Consider the following 26,218-nt stretch of genomic DNA (forward strand, 5'->3'; position numbering starts at 1 on the left):
GACCAAACATCTGCTTGCTGTACAATACAGAAAGATGTTTAAGTATGAAAACTCTCACGACCATAAACGAATAGCAAATAATTTTACCAGGAAAATGTTTTTGTATAATTTAGTTAAGTATAATAAGTATTTGATCCTCTACAACCGAAATAAAATTCCATCTACTGCATATTGTTTATGTCCTCCTGTGGTTCAAAAACACTCCCAAGAATGTATTATTTAGTCTTAATTATTTAGTCTCAATAAACCCTTACTTCAACCATATTACAGCTTCACTCACATATATATTCCTGGAACATTAGCTCCTGTTGAAGTACCCCTTTAAAGAGGCCTTCTGCGCGTTCGTTTATTCACCGTAACCTGGAGGAATTCACAACACATTAGAATAAATCACATGGAGACAGCTGTATGTAATTCAAAATACCTGGACCAGGGGAAGCTCTCAAGTGATCAGGACACAGACCAAGACGACTTCAGAGCTTCTCACTGGGCACATTGCTTTTATTAAAACACACATTAAAATGGGCAGCGCTCTGTTTACAGTTTTTTCTCACATGTAGTCACGTACACACTTTTTCCGGCTTACCATATTTAGACAGTCATTGTCCACCAGCTGCACCCCGTATCTACTGATATAAGCAGGGAGTAACACTTATCACCAATTTTCACACACTTCTGCAGTTTTCAGTAATTTTCCACTTCATCTCTTCTGTGAGAAATATTTCTGCAGGCCACACAATACACAATGTCTTATACTAACACAGGTTATACATTTTATTTCCCACAGTGGTTATGAACATAGTAATAATGATGCACACACATAATATATCTCCACACTCCACATAGTATTGACTCTGTTCTCTTCCCCAGAATTACACCAGAACAGCAAACTCCCTTCCTCTGATAATAATAAACACTTTAAAACTGTTCCATTAGAATTTCTTGGTCACAACTTGGAGTCTGTTTATCACCAATTAATATAGCTAAAGTTAAGAAAATGGATTAGGAAGGAATGGCAACATGTAGGCATAAAATGGGCTTATGAATTAGCAAAGAGAAGAACTGATGTACTGGTTTACATAACTGGTATAAACACAGTTTTACAAGTTTTTAAAGCTGTCGCACACTTTACACACATTTAAATGCAGGTAGAGTACTTACATTTCTGTCAATAGGTGTTATTTATCTAGCTACAGAATACATTTTGTCTTGTTTTATGGTTTTTCGTTCTATTAATAAATTAACATTTTTAAATTGAATTTTCAGCATTTGTTTATAATCCCGGATCATAGTTTGTTTTCTTCTAGTCAAAGTTTATTTCTGTTTCACATTTAACCAGCAATAGTGACTAAAGTCCTGCACAAGGTATGAAGTCACCAGCAACAGTGAAATACTAAGTACAAAAGAACAATAAACACATCCTGATTAATTAATTAAATGAAATAAGTTTGTGATGATTAGCAGAACAGGTGCTGTTTTGATGCTTGAAAAGCTTAGGAGGCAGAAATTTGTAATTGTATCATTCAAAGTTTAGTTTACATGTCATACTCTGCATAAATTTGTAAGATGGTACGTAATAGAAGCAGCATTATTTCATGTATAAAAACATGGTTTATTCGTATCAGGCAATAAAACATAGCAAGGCTAAGAAAGGTTTATACTGACTAAAACTTTTTAAATGAATTAGAATCTTTCAAGCAATCTGAACTTTGCAGCTGTTGCAAATTACATTTCAAAAGGCACTGATGTTGTTGGAGGTGCTCATGTTTCAGAAGGATTCCCCGTTTTTAACCACACCCACGAAGCATTAATGATCTTTCTCACCACCACCTTTTCGATTTACGGGTTTGAGATACTGACAAGCAAACCCTGCAGAATCCATCCAAAGACAGAACAAGTATGGAAGAAGATCAGATCCGTGTTGCCCCTTCCTACTGTGCGTGGTCTGTTTTCAGCGCTTTATGCTGCTGTTTACCTCTTGGACTTTGGGCATTACATTACTCCAGTAAGGTAGGTAATATTTCAACAACATCAAAATTAATTCCACTCAAATCTTTATTATTTTCTACTTTTACATTTAAAAACATTCTCTAAATAAAATACATGAACTATTAATTGTATGTAATATCAATTAAACTATATGTTTCTTTTTGTTGATGAGATACTTACTTGCTTATAGTCATAACGCATGCAGTTAATATTAATGTAAATGCATTAATGATTTTACATCTAAATGTGAAACTGACTCCTCTTCATTAAAGTAAATGTCTCTGAACACACCTCAGATTGTAACCCTTGTTCATTATAAGGTGAATACTGCAAATGGTGCTGGAGACATCGATGTCGCAATGGATGCATCAAAAACAGCCATGGGCCTGAATGTCCTCGCCCTTATCGGTGGAATTATTTGCACCGCTATTGTCCTCACTGTGGTATTCTAAAAAAAGCCCCACCCATGAAGAGGGACTTTTTTGTCAGACGCCGGGCTGATTTCTTTTTGCAAAAGGCTTCCTCTTCCCCACCAGTGGTTGAAAACAGCAGGAAATGGCGGGTCACATCTACATCCTTCAACCTGAATATGCATCAAAATACATTGTTGACAGCACAGTGTTTTACAATTAGTAGTACAATTATGTAAAGGTTCTTAGCACAAATAACCATAATATTTGACTTTGCTTGGTGTTGATTGCAAATAAAGAAATCTTGCAACTGCGGTAAGTTGTGCAATCTCTAGAAATGTGTCAAAGATTAAATTAAAGGCATCAGAAACAGAACGACAAAAAAAGCCTGGTTGTACAAGTGCATAGTCATAAGAAGCAACTTTTAAAATGTTTGTCTGTGGTGGCGGCATACCACGTAGCTCAACCAATCATAATACATCAAGAGCCACCACATTCTTCACAATTGATATTTTACTGATGTTTATTAATGTGCATCTCCTTTTCACATAAATAAACTTAAACTCATTGATGTTATTGACCAGCAGGGCCCAGTAAGTTAACAGACCCTTTCAAGGTATGTGGTATAATAATTTATGATTACTGATTATGAATATTTATCAAAATTATAATTAAAATTCATAATTCACAAGTTATAAATTCTAACCAAAAATTATTTCTTACGAATAGATACCAGAGTTACACTCTGGGGTTGTGATTACCGCGGTAACAGCACTTAATAATTACAATTAGTTAATTGTCACTAATAATTGACAATTACTAACCAAAACCATGTAAATGTCACCGTGTTATCAGCCGTTTTACCGAAGGGTGAGGAACACTAACCTTAGTTGACAAACAATCATTATTACACAAAATAAACACAAACGCTGTCTTTTTATCTATGTGAAAATCTTTTAAACAAATAGTCCCTCCTACAATCAACTATTATCGTCCGACAAACTTCACCTAATTAAGCATGCACTACCCTACGAAAGGGGTTAATTAACCAAAACTAAGGGTGCGTACTGAGGGAAGATGAAGATCAAACCAGCAGTTTATGGGCAAAAATGGGAATAAAACAACAATTGGATTGACTTGAAAAATAAAAGAAAATTAATAAACGGTGAAGCTTCCTTTGGTCTGGTGATACATCTCGAAAGTAGCTGTCAGCTGACAGAACAGTAGAACTAGGCTGGCTCAGACACGGCTGTAAGGCAACAGTGCTACCATCTGCACCACTATGCAGCAACATGTCCAGCAACCCGTGTGACTTTGATTCACACCTCCTCCCAAAAGAGTTACTGAGGGGTATGAAATTATTGACTTTAACCACAACTAAGAGGGTTTAAGGAGAGCAAACCTACAGTGAGTAAAATAGAGACTCATTTATTTACTTTTCAATAGATCAGCATCACTGAGATCTCTTGAGATCTCCAAATGCATGCACATGCCTTTAAAAAAAGGAAATTATGGACTATTTGTCATCATAGGTTGTCACAAAAAGATGTGGTGGTTGTGGAGGACCAAATACAACAAAAAGGCAGACTAACTTAGAGCAAACAGTAAAGATGTTTAATGATACAAATTTAAACTTACTAAAACAAAGTCCAAGGTCCAAAAACCTTAAAACATAAACCGAAGATCATGGAAATAAATAAATCCAAAAACAAACCAGGAACATGGAGGGAAGACAATGAGGCCAAACGTACACCACACAGACTAGAACAGCAAGAAACAGATGAACCAGCAAAGAACAACAACAACCAGATATGCTGATATGCTGAGATGAAAGTGGAGAATGACAATGAATGCAGGTGTGATAATCCGGCGATTAGGAACAGCTGTGGAAGAAAGCAAACAGGCAGGGTGAGGGAAGGTAAACAATTACCACAAAGGAAGCAGAACTAAACACAAAGAAACCACAAACCAAGAAGATGAAGACTAACACTGTTCTAAGAGAAATTACCCCAAATGCACAACTAACAGAACACAATAATAAAATAAGGAACTAACCACAAAGGAATTAACATATATGGTAACACCTTTCTTGCAATAACGATCACAGAGAAATTAACTGTATACGGCAAGACGTTTTAAACAATAATAAAGACCTCAGAGGTGATCAAAACACAAACACAAATGAAAACCCAACCACCTAAAAATGATAACATATGTCTTGTTTTCCACTGTATTTAGCTGGGTATAATAGTCTCTTATAAAGTCCATTTTAGATTTTACAACAGGAAGACTTACCTATGTCTATGTGAAAACAAGTGTTTTAGAATGTGTGTCTATTATTATTATTGACAAACATCAATACAGATATTTCTATGCACTAACAGCTGATATTAAACTCTGTTAACTTGTCTGCTGCATATTTGTACCTGGCAATAAATAACTAAACATTAGACTAAGAAATGTGATTATTCAGTAAACTTTTGCTATTCATTACCAATCAGGAGAAGGGTACTAAAACTACATAAAAAAAATAAAATAAAATACATTAAATATAAATATTTATTATTGCTTGTATCATTATTTCTTACTATAGGTTACACCTTAAACCAGCAAGGAATCATGAAGGATGTTGGTTCAGCCAGTCTGGTCCTCCAGTCCGTCTTTGGCCTCAGAGCTCTTCTCCCTCAGAAGTCCTTCAAGATGCGAGAACAAAGATGCTTCTCTGTGTTTCATTTGCATTTTCTCTACCTCCTGGTTGTAAACACATCAACAAACACAGAAACACATAGAAGAAGGAACTGATTACTCTTAAAACTGTTCAGATACGCATTTTGATGGCCATTAAAAACAGTAAACAGATCATGAGATCGGAAAAGGAAAACAGAAGTTGAGCCATGTTATGCCTTTAAATTCATACAGATCGGGAATATCCAGTTCTTACATCTTCAGACAGTAATCCTCTGAATGGTTTATGAAGCCTATGAAGCAGTGAGACCGCATGGTGGTCTGACAAAGCCTCCTTTAGGTGATCCTGCTCCTGAAACCCAACACACAAACTTGATTCCTGTCCAGAACGGATGCTCAATCTGGCCTGAAAGAGCTCTCGTAGACAGCTCTGTAAAGTCTGTCAGGAAATACAAAAACATTTAATTTAACAAATGATCTCTGAATGCATTTATAACTTTATAACCTTCATATAGTTTTATTTCAAGCTTTGGTCATTTAACAACTTAACATTCACCCAAAATGTCTTAAAACCATGACATGCAAAAGCCTGGTTTCTCTGTAATTGTAATACTCAATATTTTAGAAATAAATTGTGACATTTTGATGTCCAAACAATGCACTTCATCATTTTTCGACCATCTGGGAGCCAGTCTGCTGGCTTAAGAGGTTAAAACACCTGTAATATTTATATTTCTTCATACTTTACATATTTTCATTCACCTTGAAGAAAAGTCTCTGGAAGGCTGGAGTAAAGTCTGAGCCCATTTCTTTAGTTTTGATGTGTGATAGACAGTGAAGGAGCATGAGAGAGAAACCGCCGACAGACTGCAACCTCTGGCGGCGCACAAAGAGCGTCTCCTCTGCCTCCTGTACACATGCAAAATGAGATTCAGTCTCAAAAACAGGTTGACTAAAACCCAACATGCATAATTGTTTAATTAAATATATCCGGTGGCGTCATTTTGTTATATTTAAAATGTACTTTATTTTGCCATAGCGAAGAAAGTTACTGAAGGATTTGATCAACTACTGTTACTGTTTTATGTTAGTCAGAAAACCTTAAACCCAGGTTTGCAGCCCTGAGCTGAGCGTTGGAAAAATCTGAACATTGCATCTGACTGTGAAACTAACCACAGACCAACAATTGTGAGTCAAAGGAAGTTACAGTACCACAGGTTTTATTTACAGGAACAGCACTGCTGTGGTTTGACCTGTTTTCTTCAGCTCACACTTCCAGTTAAAACATTTTTTGAGCCGAAATTGTTTATTGATAAACCACAATTTTTGCAAGTAAAATTGTTCTTATTAATTTCTTGGTTTTTTTTTAACCTACTTTAGGACATTTAAGCAATAAAACTGTAGTTTTTTGCAATAAAACCCAGAATCATCTGCAATGGACTGGCGACCTGTCCAGGGTGTACCCCGCCTCTCGCCCATACACTGCTGGAGATAGGCACCATCTCCCCCACGACCCACTATGGAATAAGCAGTAGAAAATGACTGACTGACTGACCCAGAATCATAGTGATGTTCAGTTTCTCTTTTTCAAGCACCATGTATTAAAGCAGTTTGTGCCTGGAAAGATCTAGTCAATCATAAATTATTGCGTGCCATATGTAACCAGACTTGAATTACTGTTAGAATACCAGAGTATTAAACTCAATGTGTCAGATTAACAGTTTTCTTCATGTCTGCAGGGTAATTTCTCTGAGGTGGCGACTGTTTTCATAAAGGGGAGGTAACACTTGTCACTTTTCAGAAACTTGTTTAATATGAATTTCAACACTTAATTTACCTTTAGTGTTAATAAAGTTAAGCTACATCTAAAAAAATTTCAATATTGTGAAAATGTTCAGTATTTTTTCATTTAATTATGGCTTACAGATATGGAAAATCCAAAATTCAATGTCTCAGAAAATTGGAATATTACATAAGATCAATAAAAAAGGATATTTTAAACAGAAATGTCAGACTTCCAAAAATGTTTGTCATTTCTTGCAATCAATACTTGATTGGGCTTTGTGCATGAATTACTGCGTCAATGAGCCATGGCATAGAGGAGATCAGCCTGTAGGACTGCATAGGTGTAAGCCCAGGTAGCTTTGATAGAGGCCTTCAGGTCATCTGCATCGTTGGGTCTGGTGTCTCTCATCTTCCCCATAGATCTATGGGGTTCAGATCAGGTGAGTATGCTGGTCAATCAAGCACAGTAACACCGTGGTCATTGAACCAGCTTTTGGTACCTTTGGTGGTGTGGGCAGGTGCTGAGTTAAGTGTGAGAATTAAATCAGCATCTCCATAAAGTTGTCAGCAGAAGAAGCATGGAGTGCTCGAAAATTTACTAGTAGATGCCTGCATTGACTGCGGGCTTCAGAAAACACAGTAGACCAACACCAGCAGATGACATGGCACCCCAAATCATCACTGGTTGTAGAAACTTCACACTGAACTTCAAGCAACAATACAGGTCCTTCTCACAATATTAGCATATTGTGATAAAGTTCATTATTTTCCATAATGTCATGATGAAAATTTAACATTCATATATTTTAGATTCATTGCACACTAACTGAAATATTTCAGGTCTTTTATTGTCTTAATACGGATGATTTTGGCATACAGCTCATGATTATTTGAAAGTTGACGTTTTTTGTATTAAAAACACTTTTCTTTTATTGGTCGGATGAAATATGCTAATTTTGTGAGATAGGAATTTTGGGTTTTCATGAGCTGTATGCCAAAATCATCCGTATTAAGACAATAAAAGACCTGAAATATTTCAGTTAGTGTGCAATGAATCTAAAATATATGAATGTTAAATTTTCATCATGACATTATGGAAAATAATTAACTTTATCACAATATGCTAATATTTTGAGAAGGACCTGTAGATTATGTTCCTCTGCACTCTTCTTCCAGACTCTGGGACCTTGAAATGCAAACTTTATTTTAATCTGAAAAGAGGACTTTGAACAACATTCCTGTTCTTTTAATCCTTACACCTGGTAAAACAGGCTGATGTTCTCGCTGGTTCAGGGGTGGCTTGACACGAGGAATGCAACATTTGCAGCCCATGTGAAGGATTTATCTCTGCATTGTGACTATTGATGCGTTGACTCCAGCCTCAATCCAGTCCTTGTGAAGCTTCCCCAAATTCTTAAAAGAATTTTGCTTGACAATCTTCTCAAGGATGTGAGTGTTCCTTTCCTACCACACTTTTTCCTTCCACTTAACTTTATATGAACTTGCCTGGGTACCGCACTCTGAACACCCAGCTTCTCTAGCAATGACCATTTGTGGCTCACCCTCCTTTTGGAAGCTGCCAATAACTGTTTTCTGGACATTTGTCAAGTCAGTACCCTACTGACTGACAAGTTGATTAGGGTGTGAGGATGTTTCCTCAGAAGAATAATAAGGGTGCAGTTTTTAAATTAGGTATACGCTAAAAAAATGGTTATTGATAAAAGGACACGGCAATAACTAGAAATGTTTCCGGATGTATTTACCCTTTTCAGGTCAGCAGCTGGAAACACATTCATGTTAATGTGTTACTGCTAGGAGGGATTGCTCTTTGGATCAAGATGGTAGTGTGAAAGTAGAAAGGCTTTCAGACACTTAGCTACAGCTGACATTTAAATTACAGACACTGCAGCTAGGTGATCTATTTTGGTGTAATTGTGTTGTAGGCTAAAGGAAGTCTTTGTATAGAGGTGACTCAACTGTGATAGTCCCAGTTTGCCACTAACTTTAGCATTACCATGAAATAAAGCCCACATTGAATTTTGCCCTGCTTCAACCATTTATTTTTCTGTACCGCGGCACAAGGTGAATTGTGTAATTGAAGAAAAATGACAGCGACAAAACTAGATTGATAATACTGGCCCGGTCTGGATGCATATCAGGAGCTGTAAATTAAATCCTAGTATATACACCATCATACAGTTGTAGTATACCTGATAAAAGAAGGAATTCCTGAAGGCATTGTTGGTATAGTTGTTGTTTGGCAGGCTCGCTGCTATCTGAAGAGAAATGACTGGAGTCTGTTAAAAAAGTAAGAAACTATTAAAGGTGTTTTTAGTTACATAAAACATTGGCTTTATGGAGGCTAACAAGGAAAATGTAAATATCATTAGTAACATTTTAAAAGAACATACACAAAAAATATTATAAAGGAAAGTCAATGATTTTCTTTCACAGATGAAAATTTAGGCATGAGATCAGCCTGAACTTAAAAACTGCAAAATATCAGCAATCGTGCATCAAAGTTGAATTCATGTTTCCTATCAGATCAAAACTTGGGCACCAACCAGTGTTAGATTATGCAGTGTGTTAATAAGGAATAACCCATGCTGGTAGACCAGGAACTCTCTGGGGTTGAGGACTGACAGGTCCAAAGGGATCAGCTCTCCCTCACATTCCCACTGAGCATCCAGGACATCCACAAAACCGTTTCCTCTGTCTTGAAAAAGTAAGCAGTGGTATGAAATAACCTATTTAATCAGAATTGTATTTTCTCATCTTGTAGCTTCACTCCATATTGTAGTGATCATCAACTAAAAAAATGAAACTAGCTCATCTACACATTTGACCAAACATCTCTTGTGTCTATGAAAACATCATAACTTACTATTTAGTTCCTGTCCAAGAAAACCGGCCTTCCCAGCCCAGGTCTTCAGCTGTAGCTCCAAATCCTTTAACAGCTGGAATAGAGGAGAGAGCTCCACCAGCCTTTTCCATTGCTCCTCTGAGGGTTACAGATAAGTTAATGAGATAAGTGAGATCTCTTCGCTAAGTTCATTTATTTATCATTTTGTTTTGATGTGGCATCCGTAAATGTAAAATAAACCATGTGAAACAGGCTGTCTATTTACTAAAACGTTGTCCAACTGTGACTTTACTTTGTACATATTATAAAGATAATACCTGGAATAGTGGCAACAGCCATATGCGTAGACTGAACAGGTCCCTTTATCTGCTGACTCTCTGCTAAGAAACCAAGACAAACGTGGACAGTTCACATGTTTTGACAGACATGCATGCCAGGTAAAATTTGAAGAGCAAACAAAAACAAATTAGCCTAGGTAAGTTTATTAACTAAGTTTACTAAGCTTCCTTTCATTCATTTCATTCAAATATCTTGTGTTCAGATTATTTGAAAGCAGAAGGAGATAAGAATCAAGAACCCTTTTAGACCTGGAATCGTCTAAAATGAAATGACGACAAAACAATGCTAAAATTACACATAGGTTTTTCAATTCGGCCATTACACGTCTTGAAATATATTGAATAAGTTTCATGCAATGTGTACAAGGAGAGACCTTGGCTCTTTGAGAAAAAAAAAACATTAAGGCCAAAGAATACCTGGATAAAGACCAGAACCTTTGGAATCATGTTCTGTGGACACCAGGAAAGAGGACATGTTTGGTATAAAGAAAATACAGCAATTCAGAAAAGGAACCTCATGTCAAGTGTGAGGCATGGTGGTGAAAGTGTCATTGCTCACAATGAATATTACCATGTATCAGAGTAAGCTTGGGGAAAATAGAAGAACATCTTAAAAAATTAAAGCTGTAGCCATTGGTTGGTAAACAATTAGCTATTAGGATGTAGGGTGTCCTAACTTTCCCTCAGCTATAAAACACATTTATGTTCATATCTTTTAATTGGTAAAACCAGGTTATTTTTCTGTTTAAGAGCAATTAAGCACCTTCTTTTCAAAGATAAAACTGAGATTAGATATTAATATGTAAAGGTTTCTTAAGAAAAACTGAATATTCAAATTTTTATTATCAAATTTGCTCCCATGTATACATCTTTATCATTTGTAATTAAAAAAAGCAAGTACTATGATTTAAAAGTGACTTTTTTAGCCCTTAGCATTAGTGTTGGGTTTTGAAAAATAACAGTGCATTATGGATATGTTAGTATAATAACTTATGTTCGACAAATCTTGCATGATATTAATTTAGATCAACTTAATGCTGTTAAAATTTGTGGGATTCAGAGATTGTTTTTGTTCCTTTGCGCTCAGTTTGTTTCGATGAATTCCTAAGGTTTGCAGTTCTTGTTAATTTAGTGTTTCCTCATCTTCTCTTATTGATTGTTCTGTGGTCCCTGGTTTACTCAGAACTTTGACTCAGAGCCTCAGCTCCCTGCCCCCCCTCAGCTGTTTCTCATTTGATGATTAACTCACATCAACCTTCAATCAAGATTAAGGCATGAATATACAAGACAAATCTGTTTTGACCGTTTTAAAACCTAATGAGAGGAGGCTTTTCAAAGTTTTAGGCTGCTTATGAGCAAGGTCCACCGGACAGCCTGAATTCTGTGTTTTTTGTACGAAAGCCATACCCTTCTTGTCTGCTGCTAGTATCTAGAACAAACTGTCAAAGTGTAACCACATCAAGCTTTTCACATACAGCAAAAAGCGTGTTTGCACACCTACAGACAGACAGACAGACAGACAGACCTACAGAGTGCAGAACATGTCCCACAGGGGGTAAGAAGAGGAGTAATCTTTATGTCTCACCATGTGAGGGAACACTAGAGGATGCAGTCTGTTGTTGTGAGCACATATGAAGAACGGCATCCTCCTTGGACTGAGCAACATTTGCAGGTTCTCCCAGTGACTGGGTTGAGTTTCCTTTTGACACATACAGGACAAATTCACTCTGCTTTAAACAAGCTTGGAATCAATTTAAGGACTTCACTGTAAATGAAAACCACAAATGTTGAATTCTGATGTCTGGTTCTTATCTCCAATGAGCAAGAGGCAGGGTACAGCCTGGACAGGGCATCAGTCCATCACAGGGCTTAAACGAACAACATTATGTCAGATCAGTCATTTGTTGATGATGAAATAGTGTTTGATACAGTGTTAAATAAGTAGGAAGATGATGTTGGAGGATCATTATCTTATGGCATAACATCCTTCAAATGATTGACTGGTGCACAGTGAGAGGGAAATAAAGAAGATCCAAAAGGCCTAGGAAGCAGCACGAAGTAAATACATGGAAAATTAAAATGCAATTAGTGCAAAAAAACAAAAAAACCTCCAGAAATGGTTCAAATATACAAATGTACTGATTAAATCTCCAAATTTAAATTCACAAAAGGTAATATCTGTGCACAGCAAATCTGAAATCGCAAATGTAACAACCTCAGAGTTAAAATGAACACTTTCCCAGGGTTTATATGGGAACCACTGGCAAAGTGTTAAATTAACACTTTTTATTTAGTTAAAATTATTAACACTAGGCAGTGTTGCTTAACAAACTCTTAGTGTTAAATATTAACCCTAACCCTAACACCCGCTACACGACCGAGGACGTTTAGAAAAAACATTTAAAATGAATTGGCTACTTAACCTAAATTGTTCAAAACTATATTTTAGAGAGGAATTTAGTTTAACGTTAACCCACGATGTCTTAACATGACATGAAATAAACGCTAACGTTCGGGCAGGTCTGCTTAAAGTTAGCAAAAAACGATGACGAAAACTTGTTATAAATGCCAATAAATTTTTATCTGTCCCCAAATTTAGAAACGAATCAGCGTAAACACATTTTAATAAAAGTAGCAATGGCACGATAACTAATTTGTGAAATTTTACTCCCCAGTCTCTCCTTCTCATGCGCCATGTGAGCGTGAGAAAATGGCTGCTGACAAATTCCTTCACGCGGGGTACCTGTCCAAGTACCCGGATGTTCAAAGTGTCACTCATTAGTGTTAAATACCATTAACTTTGTGATTTGACACCAACACTCTTATGTTTCATTAGTGGAGAGTTGATACTACCAAAATCAACACCAATACATCAACACTTCACTCTGAAAAAGCCTAACACCAGCATTTTAACACTGATGAATTTGCTGTGTGTAAACAGAAGTGTGTGCAAAAGGTGCACGGCTTGGCTTAACTGGTTAAAAAAACTCCTGATTATTTTGTTCTACAGTAAAACATCCTCGGTACTAACTGCCCCCGCAAGAGAAACTGACTTTCACATATGCAGCTGAAACGTGAAAGGTAAGAAGCTATCAACATGAAAAAAAATCTTTACTGAGAGCAAAGTGTACCAGAGTCAAATTCCTTGTTTGTGTGCACAAACCTGGCACTAAAGCTGATACTGATTCTGATGAAGGTGTCCACTGATGTCTAAACATAGTTAAAAAAGGGTTGATTAAATGGGCTAACCATGTCCAACTTTCAATGTCTTGTTTTTGCTAAAATTGGGACAGGATTATTTATAAATGTAACTGGATAGGTTAAAACAGGTGAGGACAGGTTGACCTGAAATAGCTGGACAAAAAAAGCATCCCTGGACATCCAGAGATTGGGGGAAAGGGAGTGGTAATAAAACTTGCTGGCAGTTGCTGACGTTTGTTTCCAGGGTAAACTGAGCTCACTTAATATTATCACTTCATGACTGCAGCTTCTAGCAGGGAAGCTCCCCTCACTGCTGACCTGTTCTCAGATCAGAGTACCTTCATAACAATACATTCTGATGATGTGTAACAGAGCTCAGCTGAAGTTAGTAAAGGCTGAACAATGTGAAATAGTTAGAGAATACCTTTAACCACTTGGCAAGGAGCTATATCTAAATTGTGATTCATTTGCATCCTCAACGCATAGAGAGCAAAATAACAAATTGATTGGACAAATTTATACCCGCAGTAATGTGAATCCTGTACTCTGGAATTTCCATCCTTTCTTGTAAAAACCCCTCAGTCAGAGATTCTCTGAGGTTGTTGTAATGACTTTATCAAGCTTACAGACAGTCTCTAGTACCACATGTGAAGACTGCATGCATTCAAGTCTTTAAAAACCCCCTTCACAAATACTCCTTGTTTTATTCTAGTACTCTTTCCACTCTGAACATAGATTTTACCATTGACAAAAGAAAAATAAACAGAAGAAAGAAAGAAAAACCTTTTTTAGGTGCTGTCCTATTTCATTTTTGTATGTAGCTCTTGAAGAGGAATAGGAATCACGTACAGTCAGTATCTGTAGGTAAGCAATATTATGGCTCACAAAATTACCATCGGTACATCTGGAATGATATCATTTTGGAGTTTATAAAAATGTCAGTACACCTGCTGATGGTGTGATGCTGACTATGTGATGTTTATTAGCATGAACAGTTGTAATAATGCTTGTTACTTTTCTATCATTCAAGCATGACGCATGATAATACCAGGTCTGGACAGACCAAGGCGTTTATTCCTTAAAAACTCAGTCACAAAGTTCCTATACCCAATTATAGTGAAAATATTCACAATTTCAGCTAAAAAAAATAGTGTTTGCGTTTTCTTCAAAACCTTTGCTATGTATCTCATGCCATAAAGGATATTGTCAAGCAAGGACACAATGGAGTCAAATATGGTTAACTGGCACTTGTGCCCCTTTAACATCTGTACAGTGTAACAACCAAGTGCAAATATTTTCTGAAATGTCTATAAGCGTGCATGTTTCTATTCAACTATTGGAGTAACATTCCCAACACGCAAGTATCCACTGTAAAAAGTACCTCTCCTCACTATTGCTGAGGAGAATATTGTTTACTTTTTCCACTGTTGGAAACCACTCTTAGCAGGCTAAGAGTTTATGTACAGTTATTCTCCAAATTATTAGTAGCTTGGCAGATTTAGGCTTAAACTAACCTTTTTCATTTTACTATCATGTTGCTTCTTACTAGAATCAATATTGACAATTTGGGGGAGCCCAGACAGATTTTTGACTTGACTCCTCCTGTGCTCATCTATCACTGTGTAGTTTGGTTTAACCGCATAACATGTCAGGGCCATACTGCAAGGAGCAATACGATCTGGAGAGGATAATCAGGGCTGACCTTCCTTCCATCCAGGACATGTACGGGGCTAGGGTCAGGAAAAGGGCAACTAACATATCTGCAGACCCCACACATCCTTGGCACAAACTGCTTAGACTTTTAATTTCAGGTAGGAACTACGGAGCGCTACTTGCAAAAACCAAGACAGTCACCATGCAAATTTGCAATTATTCAACCTTGTCTTCTTTTGTTAAAAACACTGTATAAATACATATTTACAAGAACAAATATATTTCCCACCAAATTGTCTAAATTTATATTTAAAATTGCTGTACATTGAGAGCAAAGCAGAACCCAAGTTCACAAACTTCGCCAATAAAGCTGATTCTGAATCTGAATCAGTGAAGGGAGTGAAAGATTGGGGTGATGACAAGGAGGCCCTCCAACCTCAAAGAAGTGCTGCTTATCAAAGATAAATTGTCAAAATACCAGTGGAAACAAAAATAAAGATGGTAAGAAATTGTAAGACGGCTTTAATTTCTGTAATGTCAATGAAACATTTTCCATTGATTATTGTGATGAATATAAATATGCTTCAACATGCCATTTTTTATTAAAATGTCATTTAAAACCGTTATTTTTCCTTATTTATACCCTTTACCTTGTATTATTTTTTTAGAAATGATTGTTTCCTTTTCTATTCTTGTTTAAATGAAAATCAATCTGTAATAAGTCTGAATAACTTGTGGCTCAACTGTAGCTAGCAAAGAACATACCTTTCACCACTGGCTCGGAGGCTGTCCACACTCTTAAAGGTATCTCCAAGCAAAACTCTTGCTTTCTGGACAAGTCTAAGACATGTTAGAAAACAGACTTTGACTGTAAATTACCTGTAAATAACTATATCTTAGGTGTCCTCAGAAATTCCATAATTACTGAGGATACTGGTGTTTGTATGTGATAATGTGGTTAGGTTATGCTTCTCTACCAGAGATGTGCTGGTTGCAGATGTTGGAGGACAGGCTTGTTGGAGGCTTTCCTTCCAGGATCAGATTCAGTTTTTCAAGCAGAGGTACAGCCCTCTGTTGGAGCAGAGCCATCATGGTAATGTTTGGCTTATTTTCACTGCACTGGACCAAGCCATAGTCCTTGAACCAAAAGTGTCCACAAAGTACTGCCTAAACAGCCATGCAGAAAATAATAAGGTTACAGGAGTTAACAATGGAAGTTGGACCTCAGCTTGACAATTCATCTCAGAGCCAAACAAACTATTTTACAACATTTTACAAAATGTGTAATAGATTTAATTGTTTTTTGTACATATATTCAGTTAATTTTTAGTAAATCTTATAAGCATATCTGTGTGTTTTCACCTGGGCAGTGTTGGCACGTAGCTGAGCAACATGTCTGCCGTAATGGACCAAAGTGACAGCAGAATCCACCTCTGTCTGTGTGGAATGACACTGCTCCCACATTTCTCTGTGTCTCAGCTCTCTATCCTGAAAACCCAACGAGTTTATATTATCAGTATCAAATGGTCAATAGGAACAAATCTACAACTGCTAAAGAATGTTTTTATTTATGGCCTAAAAAACAGCTGTGATGTCAAAAGTAACCCCAGAAACAATTGTGGTCACCACAACATGCTAAAATCGAAAGCAACCAGATTTTCGCTCAGCTCTTCTAAAATACATTTTGACAGCTAGTCCTGGATAGGTTCAAAAACGTTTTTAGAAAAACTGACCAAAAGTCCGGTTGCTTCCGGATTAAGCCTGCTGTAGTTGCCGTGACCCGGATGACTGAGAATATGCACACATAATTGCTCTTACCATCACATGGAGGTTTGTAGACCACTCCCCTGGCTGGGACGCCCTTTTCTTATTGTCTTCTTCCAGCTGATCCATGCACACATCCAGCTTATCAAGGCCTGACATAAACGCTGAGTGCCATGCACACTGCTGGTCCCATTCCTCTTCATCGCCTACAACAACACATGAATATGCATACCTTTTTGTGCTGCGATGCAAATAAACCACCGTAAACCGGCATTATGTTTACTCTGCCAGCTTGTAAGAAGTATTACCAAATGATAAGATGTGTAAGACATTTGGGGGCAGGACCAGAGCCAAGAATGAGCACTGAGCTGCTCTCCTCTGGACCTCAGTTTGTGCATTATTCTGCAACTCAGCAGCTGCCTCCTTCAGCTGCTTCCCTAACCACTGGACCTACAGGAATATTCACAAACAATCCATTTAAGCTCCCATAATGCATACACACACATCCTCTTGTAAAGTTCAAAAAACAGTGATACAGCTACTGTTGTCACTGCCTTCACTTTCAAGGTCTAGAAGCTTTACTAGAATGTAGCTTCAAACATTTATTTTACCCCTTTATTTAATTTTCATGTGTTCAAAAGCTTCAATCACATTGAATTCCATCCTAAATGAAAGCTCTAATCTGTTCTTTATAAAAAGGAATTAAAACTCCCCCTGCTGACCTGATGGGAATGTGCATCTGTGAATCTAAAGAGATGCTGGAATAAAGTCATGTCCAGATCAGTGAGGATATCTTCCTCACGCTGCCTCTGCTGCTGCCAGTATGTGTTTCTCACACACATTTCTCTCTGCAGTGCCTCCACCTGACACAGAATAGACAACAGAGAAGTGAGTAGGATCTTATTAAATTCTCCAACTCTTCAATTATCTGCTTTATTCTGATGTGGAATATCTTCCATGTAACAGGATTTACTAAATTATAACTTTTATTTTAGGATTTATGTCCCTACCTGTACACCATCAGGTCTGTCTGCCATCATCAGCCAGAATGAAGATGTCACAGGTACAATGTTTTTCCTGGACACATCCAGCCTTGCTCCAACCACTGGGGCCCATAACCCAGTAACTGGATCCACAGCCTGAGCTCCATAACGAATTGCCACCAGGCCTGTAAGGTGCAAAAAGATGAATGAGTCACAGGGAAAAAAAATAACTTAGTTAATATTATGGTAGCTGATGTGCAAATTTCCATTTTTATCAACATACCTTTTCCTTTTGGATCCTCCATAGTTCCTGCCAAAGGTATTGTATTCCCAGAGACAGGATCCCTCTCGCATCCAAGCACAGGAACACTTAGACCAGATCCCATAGGATCAGGATACTCCATCCCCACGAGAGCTGGCAGACACATATCTGAATCTGGCAGAGGCATTTCACCTGATTTAAACCACAAAGATGAGCAAATTAAATATACTTAAGGAACAGAATAAATGTATGATTAAACATCAAATCACCATATTTTCTGCATAATTTGTATTTTTTGCTTCTTGAAATTAATAGAAATGGTATCAAGGCAAAGTGATAAATATGATTTAAAAAAATCAGCTAGAATAAAGCAAAAGATTGTAACTATATAATTCTCAAACAAATGTATTTATAGAAAATATGAGTCAGTTTCTCCAAGTTTGAGACTGTTCCGTCCAGGTCAGGACTCAGTCTCTGCCTCAAGTGGAGCAGTTCGGGCATCCTGGTGTCTTGTTCAGGAGTGATGGTAGGATGGACCAGTAGATCCACAGAGAGGCTTGAGGTTCTTCGGTAGCAATGTGGTGTATAGTGGCAAGGAAAGCTGGGCCATAAATCAAATCTCTCAATTTACTGTTCCATTTACATGGCAGCTCTCACTTTCGGTCATGAGATCTGGGTCACGACTATAGCAGAGCTGCTGCTTCGCCAAATCAAATCAATCCAGCTGAGGTGGGTGTGGGGTCCTCGGCACCTCCCTTTGGAGGTTTTCTGGGAACAGCACCCTGATAAGACACCAGGGGCAAATCAAGAAAATACTAAAGGGAATATTTATGTTTTCTAGCTTGAATATGACAAGAGATGTCCCAGAATGAGCTAGAGAGTGTTGCTGTGGAGAGGGATGTCTGAGTTTCCCTGTTGGACCTGTTATCCACTGGATCTCAGTTAGGTGGAAGATGATAGTATATGAGTGAATAAATGAATGGATAAGATAATTAATTTGAGCAATAAAGACTGTACTACCTTTACAGTCCAACATTGTGGTTTTTCTAAATCTCCATTATTTGCTACTGGCCTTACAAAACATTTTGTATCAACCATAACTAAAAAGCAGATCTGACACACATTGAGATAAGGTGTACTGCTTTTTAATATATCTTTTCTTCTCCAAGGTATATCTAGTCTTTCCAGGCTTCTCATTTAAAATCACTAAAAACCCTTTAAGCTATTCATAAAGCTGCAAAAAAATAAAATGGGAACAGTGCCATATTATGGGCTGGGCTGAACAAATAAAGCATCTCATCAATAAAGTCTGGCATCGCTACAAAAACTAAAGAAAATAGTGTAAAAGATAAATGTGGATGGTGCAACTGTTTATTTAGGTTACATGCTTGGTTTTGTAAAGGGTAGCTGTCTGTGACATGTGAAGGTCAATTAAAAAGACTTAAATATCCAACTTATAAAAAATAAAGATGTGTGTGTCTGTGCGCACTGCTTATTGGCCTGCTCTACCAAACAGAGTAGAAAGTGTGTCCTCCACTTTCAATGAAACGGGTTCTGAAACTTCACAAAACCCAAAGTGGTCAAAAGTTCAGAAGTACATTCAATTAGGTGACGATAACCAGAGGGTTTGGACACTCTGTAAGTTTTCGCTGCAATACCACATCAGCACAAACGGCAGGCAGGAGGAACATCTGAAGAGACAACACCAAGGGGCTAGTGATGAGCTCGAAGGAAAAAAAAGAACCTCAGTTATTTTTCTGAGCAGATGAATGCAATCAATCAGTCAATTTGACTTAATCTTGTTATAATTGCATTCAAATGTGTTGATAACTTTATTATCTAAATAAATTACACTCAATCAGTGTTGGAGTCACACCCAGACAGACAGACAGACAGACAGACAGACAGACAGACAGACAGACAGACAGACAGACAGACAGACAGACAGACAGACAGACAGACAGACAGACAGACAGACAGACAGACAGACAGACAGACAGGTTTTTGAGTGTTTTTTTTTTTGCAGCTGAAAACTAGAGCAGGGGGCAAAACATGTTTTTTCACTACTATTCCTTACCCAGTGTCCCACCATCCTGCTGGAGACCCAGAGCCCAGTCAAGCAGCATCTCAAACCTGGAGCATAGCTGCAGCCCACAGTGCAGACTCCTTCCCCAGGCCTGCTCAAGCTCCTTGCTCGCAGTTACAAGATCATCTAGTCGGCCACTTATGTGTTCGTTGCCTGGATGGCTCTGCATATTTTGCAGAGCTGGATCTGAACTCCATTCATCAGTTAGCGGCTTCAGGAGGTCTAACGTTTTATACATTTCAGCTAAAACCTGCGCCAAATACATGCTTCTGTAACTCAAGTGATTTTTTTCTGAAACAATGTAACAAATGTATAGTTTTGAATGTCTTTGGTTTACTCTCAAATAAAGCCACTGATTGTATTATTTATTTATCACATATAGCTCACCAAGGCATGAGGACAAGCAAAACTGAACACTTTTCTGAACATTGTTTTTTTTTTTTTTTTTATTTAAGCTAATAAAAAAAAAAAAACTTACTGTAGACTATGAACACTTAAAGACAAGTCAAATTTCTTGTTTTTGCACACAATTTTGGCCAATAAAGTTTATTCTTATTCAAAGGGTCTAATAAAGTTAATCAAGTACCTTGCTGTCCAGTAAAGTTTGGTACCCTCCTGCATGGAGCGCCAGCTGTCCGGCCCTAATGGTGGCCCCTCCGATTCTAACCAATCGCCCACTCAGAGGTTCAGTGAAGACCTCACCCAGTAGTGCTCCACCTACTGGCTGTATGTCTCCTACAGGACAAGCAGAACAAGTCCTAATGACAAAATAACTATAATTTAGGTAATAATAGACATCCAGCAACACTCACCTGTTAACAGATCTAAACTGACCCCAACAGTGAGCACAATGTTCCCTGTCCTGGAGTCCAGCATGGGATACCCAATTTGTATTGGCTGCAGCAGGCGGGACAGTGGGCAGATTTGTAGCCTTCCCAGTGGGTAAACTAATCCAGTCTGTGGGTGGATAGTTACTGCCAGGGTGGGTACTGGGACACCTGTGTCTGGATCTGCCATGGGCATGCCCAGCTGCAGCCTTTGTCCTGGTTTTAGGCCTTTGAGACTAATGCAAGGCAGGTGTTGCTGCGAATGGCAGGAGGTGGGATAAGGGAGGAAGGGAAGGAGGGGACTCTCCCACTTTCCGACGTCACCTGATACAAAGAATAGCACAGATGTCATTTTGTATCATCACAACCGCATTCTTTGTTAAATTCTATTAGGATTTTTGTGACAGACTTGTGTACTAAGGAAGGAAGACAATTCCTTGAAATGGTGAATTCAAAGGGAAATGGTAAATGGTTTTAAAATGATTATGAGGAAAAGTTTGGAAAATGCGACAATCTTTTTGCATTTAGCCACCTTAGTCATATATATATCTATATCTATATATATATATCTATATATCTATATATATATATCTATATATCTATATATATATATCTATATATATATATATATATATATATATATATATATATATATATATATATATATATATATATATATATTCATAGAACAGCTCGATATCTATTGCAATTAAACTGCACCTAGTTGGACTATGTTCGTTAACTATGGGTTTCCCAAAGGCAAATGGTTACACAGGATTTTATTTAGGGGTATCAGAGTAAAAGTAGATGAAAACCAAGGCAAGCCACAGTTTTTAGATCTTATTGATAGAAATTTCAAAACCGATGCATTGCTTTACTTTAACTTCATAATCATGCACTACTTTTTATTTGTCTATCAAAATAATGCCAATAAAATGCATTGATGTATGTGGTTGTTACAAAATGTGGAAAAATTCAGGAGGTATAAATACTTTTGCAAGACACTGTAAGTCTTATATGTAAGTTTAATATGTATGTTTTAAATATGTAAAAGTCAGCTGTGTACATGAAGTGATAACCAGATATTTACACAAACTTTGAAAAAAGATACAATCATTTTTGTCACTTTCTGAATTCAGACTAAATCTTTCCTGCTTTAGGTCAGTTAGGATTAACCAAAATAATTAATATTTGCTAAAGCTCAGAATAATAAGAGAGATAATTTGTTTGAAAGCATTTTTATTACTCTTTATCAAAGTCAGATGTTTATATTCCCTAGGATTACAATGTAATTTACACAATTTGGGAAACCCCTGAGCACAAATGTTGTGAATGAACCCATCAGACGCTTCTTGAGCATTTGATGGGTTAATTCACAACATTTGACTTAACTGGAGGCACACTTGTGGTTGTCTTTTAAGTCAACACCTGATACACACTGCTTCCTTGTGTGACCTCATGAAACAAAATCCAACAAACAAGCCAAGATATCAGGGAACGAACTGTTGACGTGCAAAAGTCTGATTCATCCTTAAGTACAATTTCCAGATGATTGACAATGCTACATTAATCTGTTCAAACAATTATATGCAAGTATTAACACCACGGAAATATCCAGCCATCATACCATTGAGGAAGAAGAGGGTTCTGTATCCCAGAGATTAATGTGTTTTGGTGTGAAATGTGTGCATCAACCTCAGAACAAAAAGACCTTGTGAAGATCCCAAGTGAAGATGATAAGAATTCATTATCCACAGTAAAATGAGCCAACATGGGCTGAAGGGCCTATCAGAGATGAAGAGGCACTTACTCCAAAAGCGTCAGAACTTCACAAAATAGATGGCATTACGATGAACCAACATTCAAGTTTTAAGATTCAAGATTTATTTCATTATGTCACCATAATGAAATGTAGCTGAGACCCGGCTCAAAATTATGTGTATATATTGAAGCGGCATCTCATGACTTTAGCCAGGAAGTTAAACCTTGGGCACAAATGGGTCTTCGAAATGGTCAATGAACCTAAGCACAAAACTAAATTAATTAAAAAGTGGTTTAGGGACAACAAAGTCAAAGTTTTAGTGAGAAGGAACAGGTCATGTCTTTTTACACAGCATATGTAAACATCTGGGTTTAATGCCACGTGTCCCATTTATAATTGAAATTATATGGTGTATATGCATTTGTATGTAATTGCTATTATAAAAATTTACCTTTGGTAAACATAGTAAAGTAATTTTAATGCAAATCAGCCTATTTATATGACCAGTTTAGTCTTTGTCTGTCTTAAACATTACATTTTATTTCATCACAGCAGGTGTTATAGGACAGAAGCAGCAGTGTTACCTGTGCAAAGATCAGTGGTAACCACTAACGTAGAACTGACAGGATCATAGGCCACGTTGCCAACGATGGGTAAAACTTTGCCAGTCTGTGGGTGAATGAAATAATCAGACGGCACTGCCATGGTTTGGCCGCTGCTCAGCAACATGTGGCTGTGAGGATTTGGCCTTATGAGCCTGGTGACTGGATCACAGTGAACTGCAGCAGGGACACGCAAAGACCCGTCAGGCCCTGAAAGGAGGCAGAGGTGGAATATATTATATAATTTAAGTCTTTAACTAGAAATCATGATGATCTAGTTTAAAACACTTTGTGTTGTGTGTAAAACATCACCTGTGAAAAAATCTTCTGTATTAAACTTTGTTAGAATGAAAAAAAGGATTTATTGAAATCATTGTTCCATCTTGATGAAAGCTAAATCTTTTTGCAGTTTTCATTGCCCTCTTCAGGGTGTCATCTTTTCTGTTGCAGCACATCTATTTAGCAGTAGATGGTGCTGTTTCTCTAATATTGAAGAAGACCCTTCACAGTGTTCTAGCAGTACACAGAAAATAGTGAAGGATTTTCATTGTTTGTACGGTTCATTGACTCACCAAAGAAGTCGTCTTTGGTCAGAACGGTTCCTGTGTCAGGGCAGAGAAGCTTGGCTCCTGTACCTTCACCCAACAGCCCCCACGCTCCCTGACGGAGGCACTCTGCTGCCACCAGCTCCCCCATTTCATCCACAAGGGACGTCAGCCTTTGGGACAAACTTAATATTGGAGTTATTATATTGAACATGAAATAGTATTTATGGGGGATATCTTTTTTGAACCTGGTTGATAATAATGATAAGAAAACTTGACAAATATTTACATTTGCTCACACGAGGATTGGTTGCTGTTGGAAATCTTAGACAGCAGTCTGGTGCACTCCCTGAGTCGCGTTGTGGACACACTGTAGAGCCGCCGCTTGACCTGCTGTTCTCGCCTCAGAACCTAGAAGAAACCAATTAGATCTAATTCAATTATCCTCTTCAGTAGGCCTTGTTTGGCCACTAAAACTTGCAGTGTTCAGGATTTATTGCTTCTGCACATTCAAATATTAGACAAAATGCAATGTTATAAAGCCAAACTTGCTCTTGATTAATTTAGTTTATTTACCTTGACAAAGCAGAACCCCAAAGTTCAATGAACAAAAGTATTTTGATTTTAAGTATAGCATATTTAGTGAGATTGATCAGCCTGGTAAACCGTTGTCTATGATTTTACTTTTCCTTACAAATCTATTCACACATCTTGAAGTTTTCCTCAGTTTGTTGTGCTACAGCCTCAAATTTCAAGTTATTGAGATTTTATAGGATGGAAAAACTCAGCAAAATGTGAAGTGTAAGGAAAATTTTGGTTTTCAGAATTTTTAACAACCAATTTGAGCCCAACGTATATTAAACCCAGTTTACTCTGATGCCCCAAAACAAAAGCCACAACAAGACACATATGCAGTTTGTCAAAAGCCGTGGAGGGGACAAATCAAACATGCAGAAAATGGTTTTCTGGTTAGCTGAGACCAAAACTACCAAAACATTTCAGTCTAAATGCAAAATATTGAGTGGTGGAAAATTATATAAGGAACCAAAACATTCAACCAGAGCTACAATGGAATGTTTAAATTAAGTCATACTAATTGTGTGAATGGCCCAGTCATAGTCCAGATCAAACTACAACTGAGAATCTGCAGCAAGACTTAAAATTGATGTTCGCAGATGCTCTCCATCTAAACTGACATCTAGAGAGTACATTTATTTTACTTTTTAGATGTGCAAAAGTGCAAGAGGTTGTACTCTAAAAGACTGTAGTATCAGCAAATGATGCAGCCAAGAGGTCCATGTTAATTCTGGAGGGGCAGCAAACATGTTTAAGGTGTTCAGTTTGGACTTTACAAAAAAATACAGTTTTAGTCCCATACACATGTAAAATACCATATACAACCAAAACAAACGCTGTGCGTTACAATGAACATCCTGTCCCAATGTGAAACATGGTGGTGGCAATAGCATTGCACTGAGAAGATGTATGGAACAAAATATGTAATAATCCTGCAAGAAAAGCTGTTTAAGGCTGAGTCGAGATCCAAACCCAATTGAGAATTTGTGGCAAGGCTTGAAAATTATTGTCCACAGATGCTCTCTGTGCAGTCTAACAGAACTTGACCATTTAGCAAAGAAGATTGGTCAAACATTTCAGTTTCTAGGAATGTAAACCTGATAGTGGCATACCCCGAAAGACTTGCAGCTGTAACTGTGGTAACAAGTAGTTAAACAAAACATGGACTTGGTGGAGATGAGGCAAGCTGCATTTTTCAGATTTTTATTTGGAAAAAAATCTTTGAAAACAGTATGTTCTTTTCTTTACCGTTATGATACCAATAAAATGCACTGAAGTTTGTAATTCTGACATGGCAAAATGTGGAAAAGATCTGGATGTATTAGCTCTTTTGCAAGGCACTGTATCATAAGACTTGCTTATTACCTCAAGCTGATTGTCAAGCAAAGTTTGTAGATGGGAGGCCAAAGACCTCCGTCGCCCCACTTCTTTCTCCATCTCTTTCTTCATCCTCTTGTAACCTTCCCCCACCCTCTCCTCAGCAATTACGCCTGGGTGGAGTAGCTGTAATTTCCCAAGGACTCCCTGATACATCTCCTTTACCTGGACAAACACAAAAAACATTAGAAACAAAATCATCATAAAACTGTGGACACCAGAGCCTACTAACATATAGCTATAGGGAACATCTTGAATCCTCAGGAGACACAAGTGTTTGTGCACCATCGTCTCTTCTTACATCTTCATTTCTTCACTTTCTTGGGGCTGTAACATTAATCTGCTCTCTAAACTGCATCTAGCTAATTACACAGAAAGGACACAGGACAAAGAGAAGTGCAAAGAAGAAAACAGAGGCCTTCATGTTTCAATAGATCTAAATGTTATCTGTGAAATATATAGGAGGATGGACAGAAGATGGTGAAAGAGAAGAAGTACGTGACTAAATTG

The 26,218-nt window shown here is 37.5% G+C and overlaps 1 protein-coding gene across 1 annotated transcript in view; it reads right to left on the bottom strand.

The window, feature by feature from the left end:
- Window positions 1-3,991: 3,991 nt before the first annotated feature.
- si:dkey-103g5.4 overlaps window positions 3,992-26,218 on the bottom strand; it is a 37,820-nt gene continuing 15,593 nt past the window's right edge. The window contains exons 11-34 of the mRNA XM_047392737.1: window positions 25,697-25,873; window positions 24,045-24,166; window positions 23,783-23,940; window positions 23,193-23,420; window positions 20,832-21,170; window positions 20,606-20,754; window positions 20,011-20,269; window positions 17,955-18,125; window positions 17,699-17,856; window positions 17,411-17,551; window positions 16,997-17,138; window positions 16,743-16,894; window positions 16,287-16,412; window positions 15,902-16,091; window positions 15,690-15,764; window positions 11,656-11,769; window positions 10,050-10,112; window positions 9,754-9,870; window positions 9,434-9,585; window positions 9,080-9,166; window positions 5,847-5,993; window positions 5,341-5,523; window positions 4,988-5,150; window positions 3,992-4,282 (exon numbers count right to left, since the gene is read on the bottom strand). Coding sequence (XP_047248693.1) covers window positions 5,034-5,150; window positions 5,341-5,523; window positions 5,847-5,993; window positions 9,080-9,166; window positions 9,434-9,585; window positions 9,754-9,870; window positions 10,050-10,112; window positions 11,656-11,769; window positions 15,690-15,764; window positions 15,902-16,091; window positions 16,287-16,412; window positions 16,743-16,894; window positions 16,997-17,138; window positions 17,411-17,551; window positions 17,699-17,856; window positions 17,955-18,125; window positions 20,011-20,269; window positions 20,606-20,754; window positions 20,832-21,170; window positions 23,193-23,420; window positions 23,783-23,940; window positions 24,045-24,166; window positions 25,697-25,873 — 3,567 coding nt within the window. The 3' untranslated portion in view covers window positions 3,992-4,282; window positions 4,988-5,033. The remainder of the gene's footprint in view (window positions 4,283-4,987; window positions 5,151-5,340; window positions 5,524-5,846; window positions 5,994-9,079; window positions 9,167-9,433; window positions 9,586-9,753; window positions 9,871-10,049; window positions 10,113-11,655; window positions 11,770-15,689; window positions 15,765-15,901; window positions 16,092-16,286; window positions 16,413-16,742; window positions 16,895-16,996; window positions 17,139-17,410; window positions 17,552-17,698; window positions 17,857-17,954; window positions 18,126-20,010; window positions 20,270-20,605; window positions 20,755-20,831; window positions 21,171-23,192; window positions 23,421-23,782; window positions 23,941-24,044; window positions 24,167-25,696; window positions 25,874-26,218) is intronic.

This window comes from Girardinichthys multiradiatus, chromosome 18, assembly GCF_021462225.1.
Source record: "Girardinichthys multiradiatus isolate DD_20200921_A chromosome 18, DD_fGirMul_XY1, whole genome shotgun sequence".
Lineage (NCBI taxonomy): Eukaryota > Metazoa > Chordata > Actinopteri > Cyprinodontiformes > Goodeidae > Girardinichthys > Girardinichthys multiradiatus.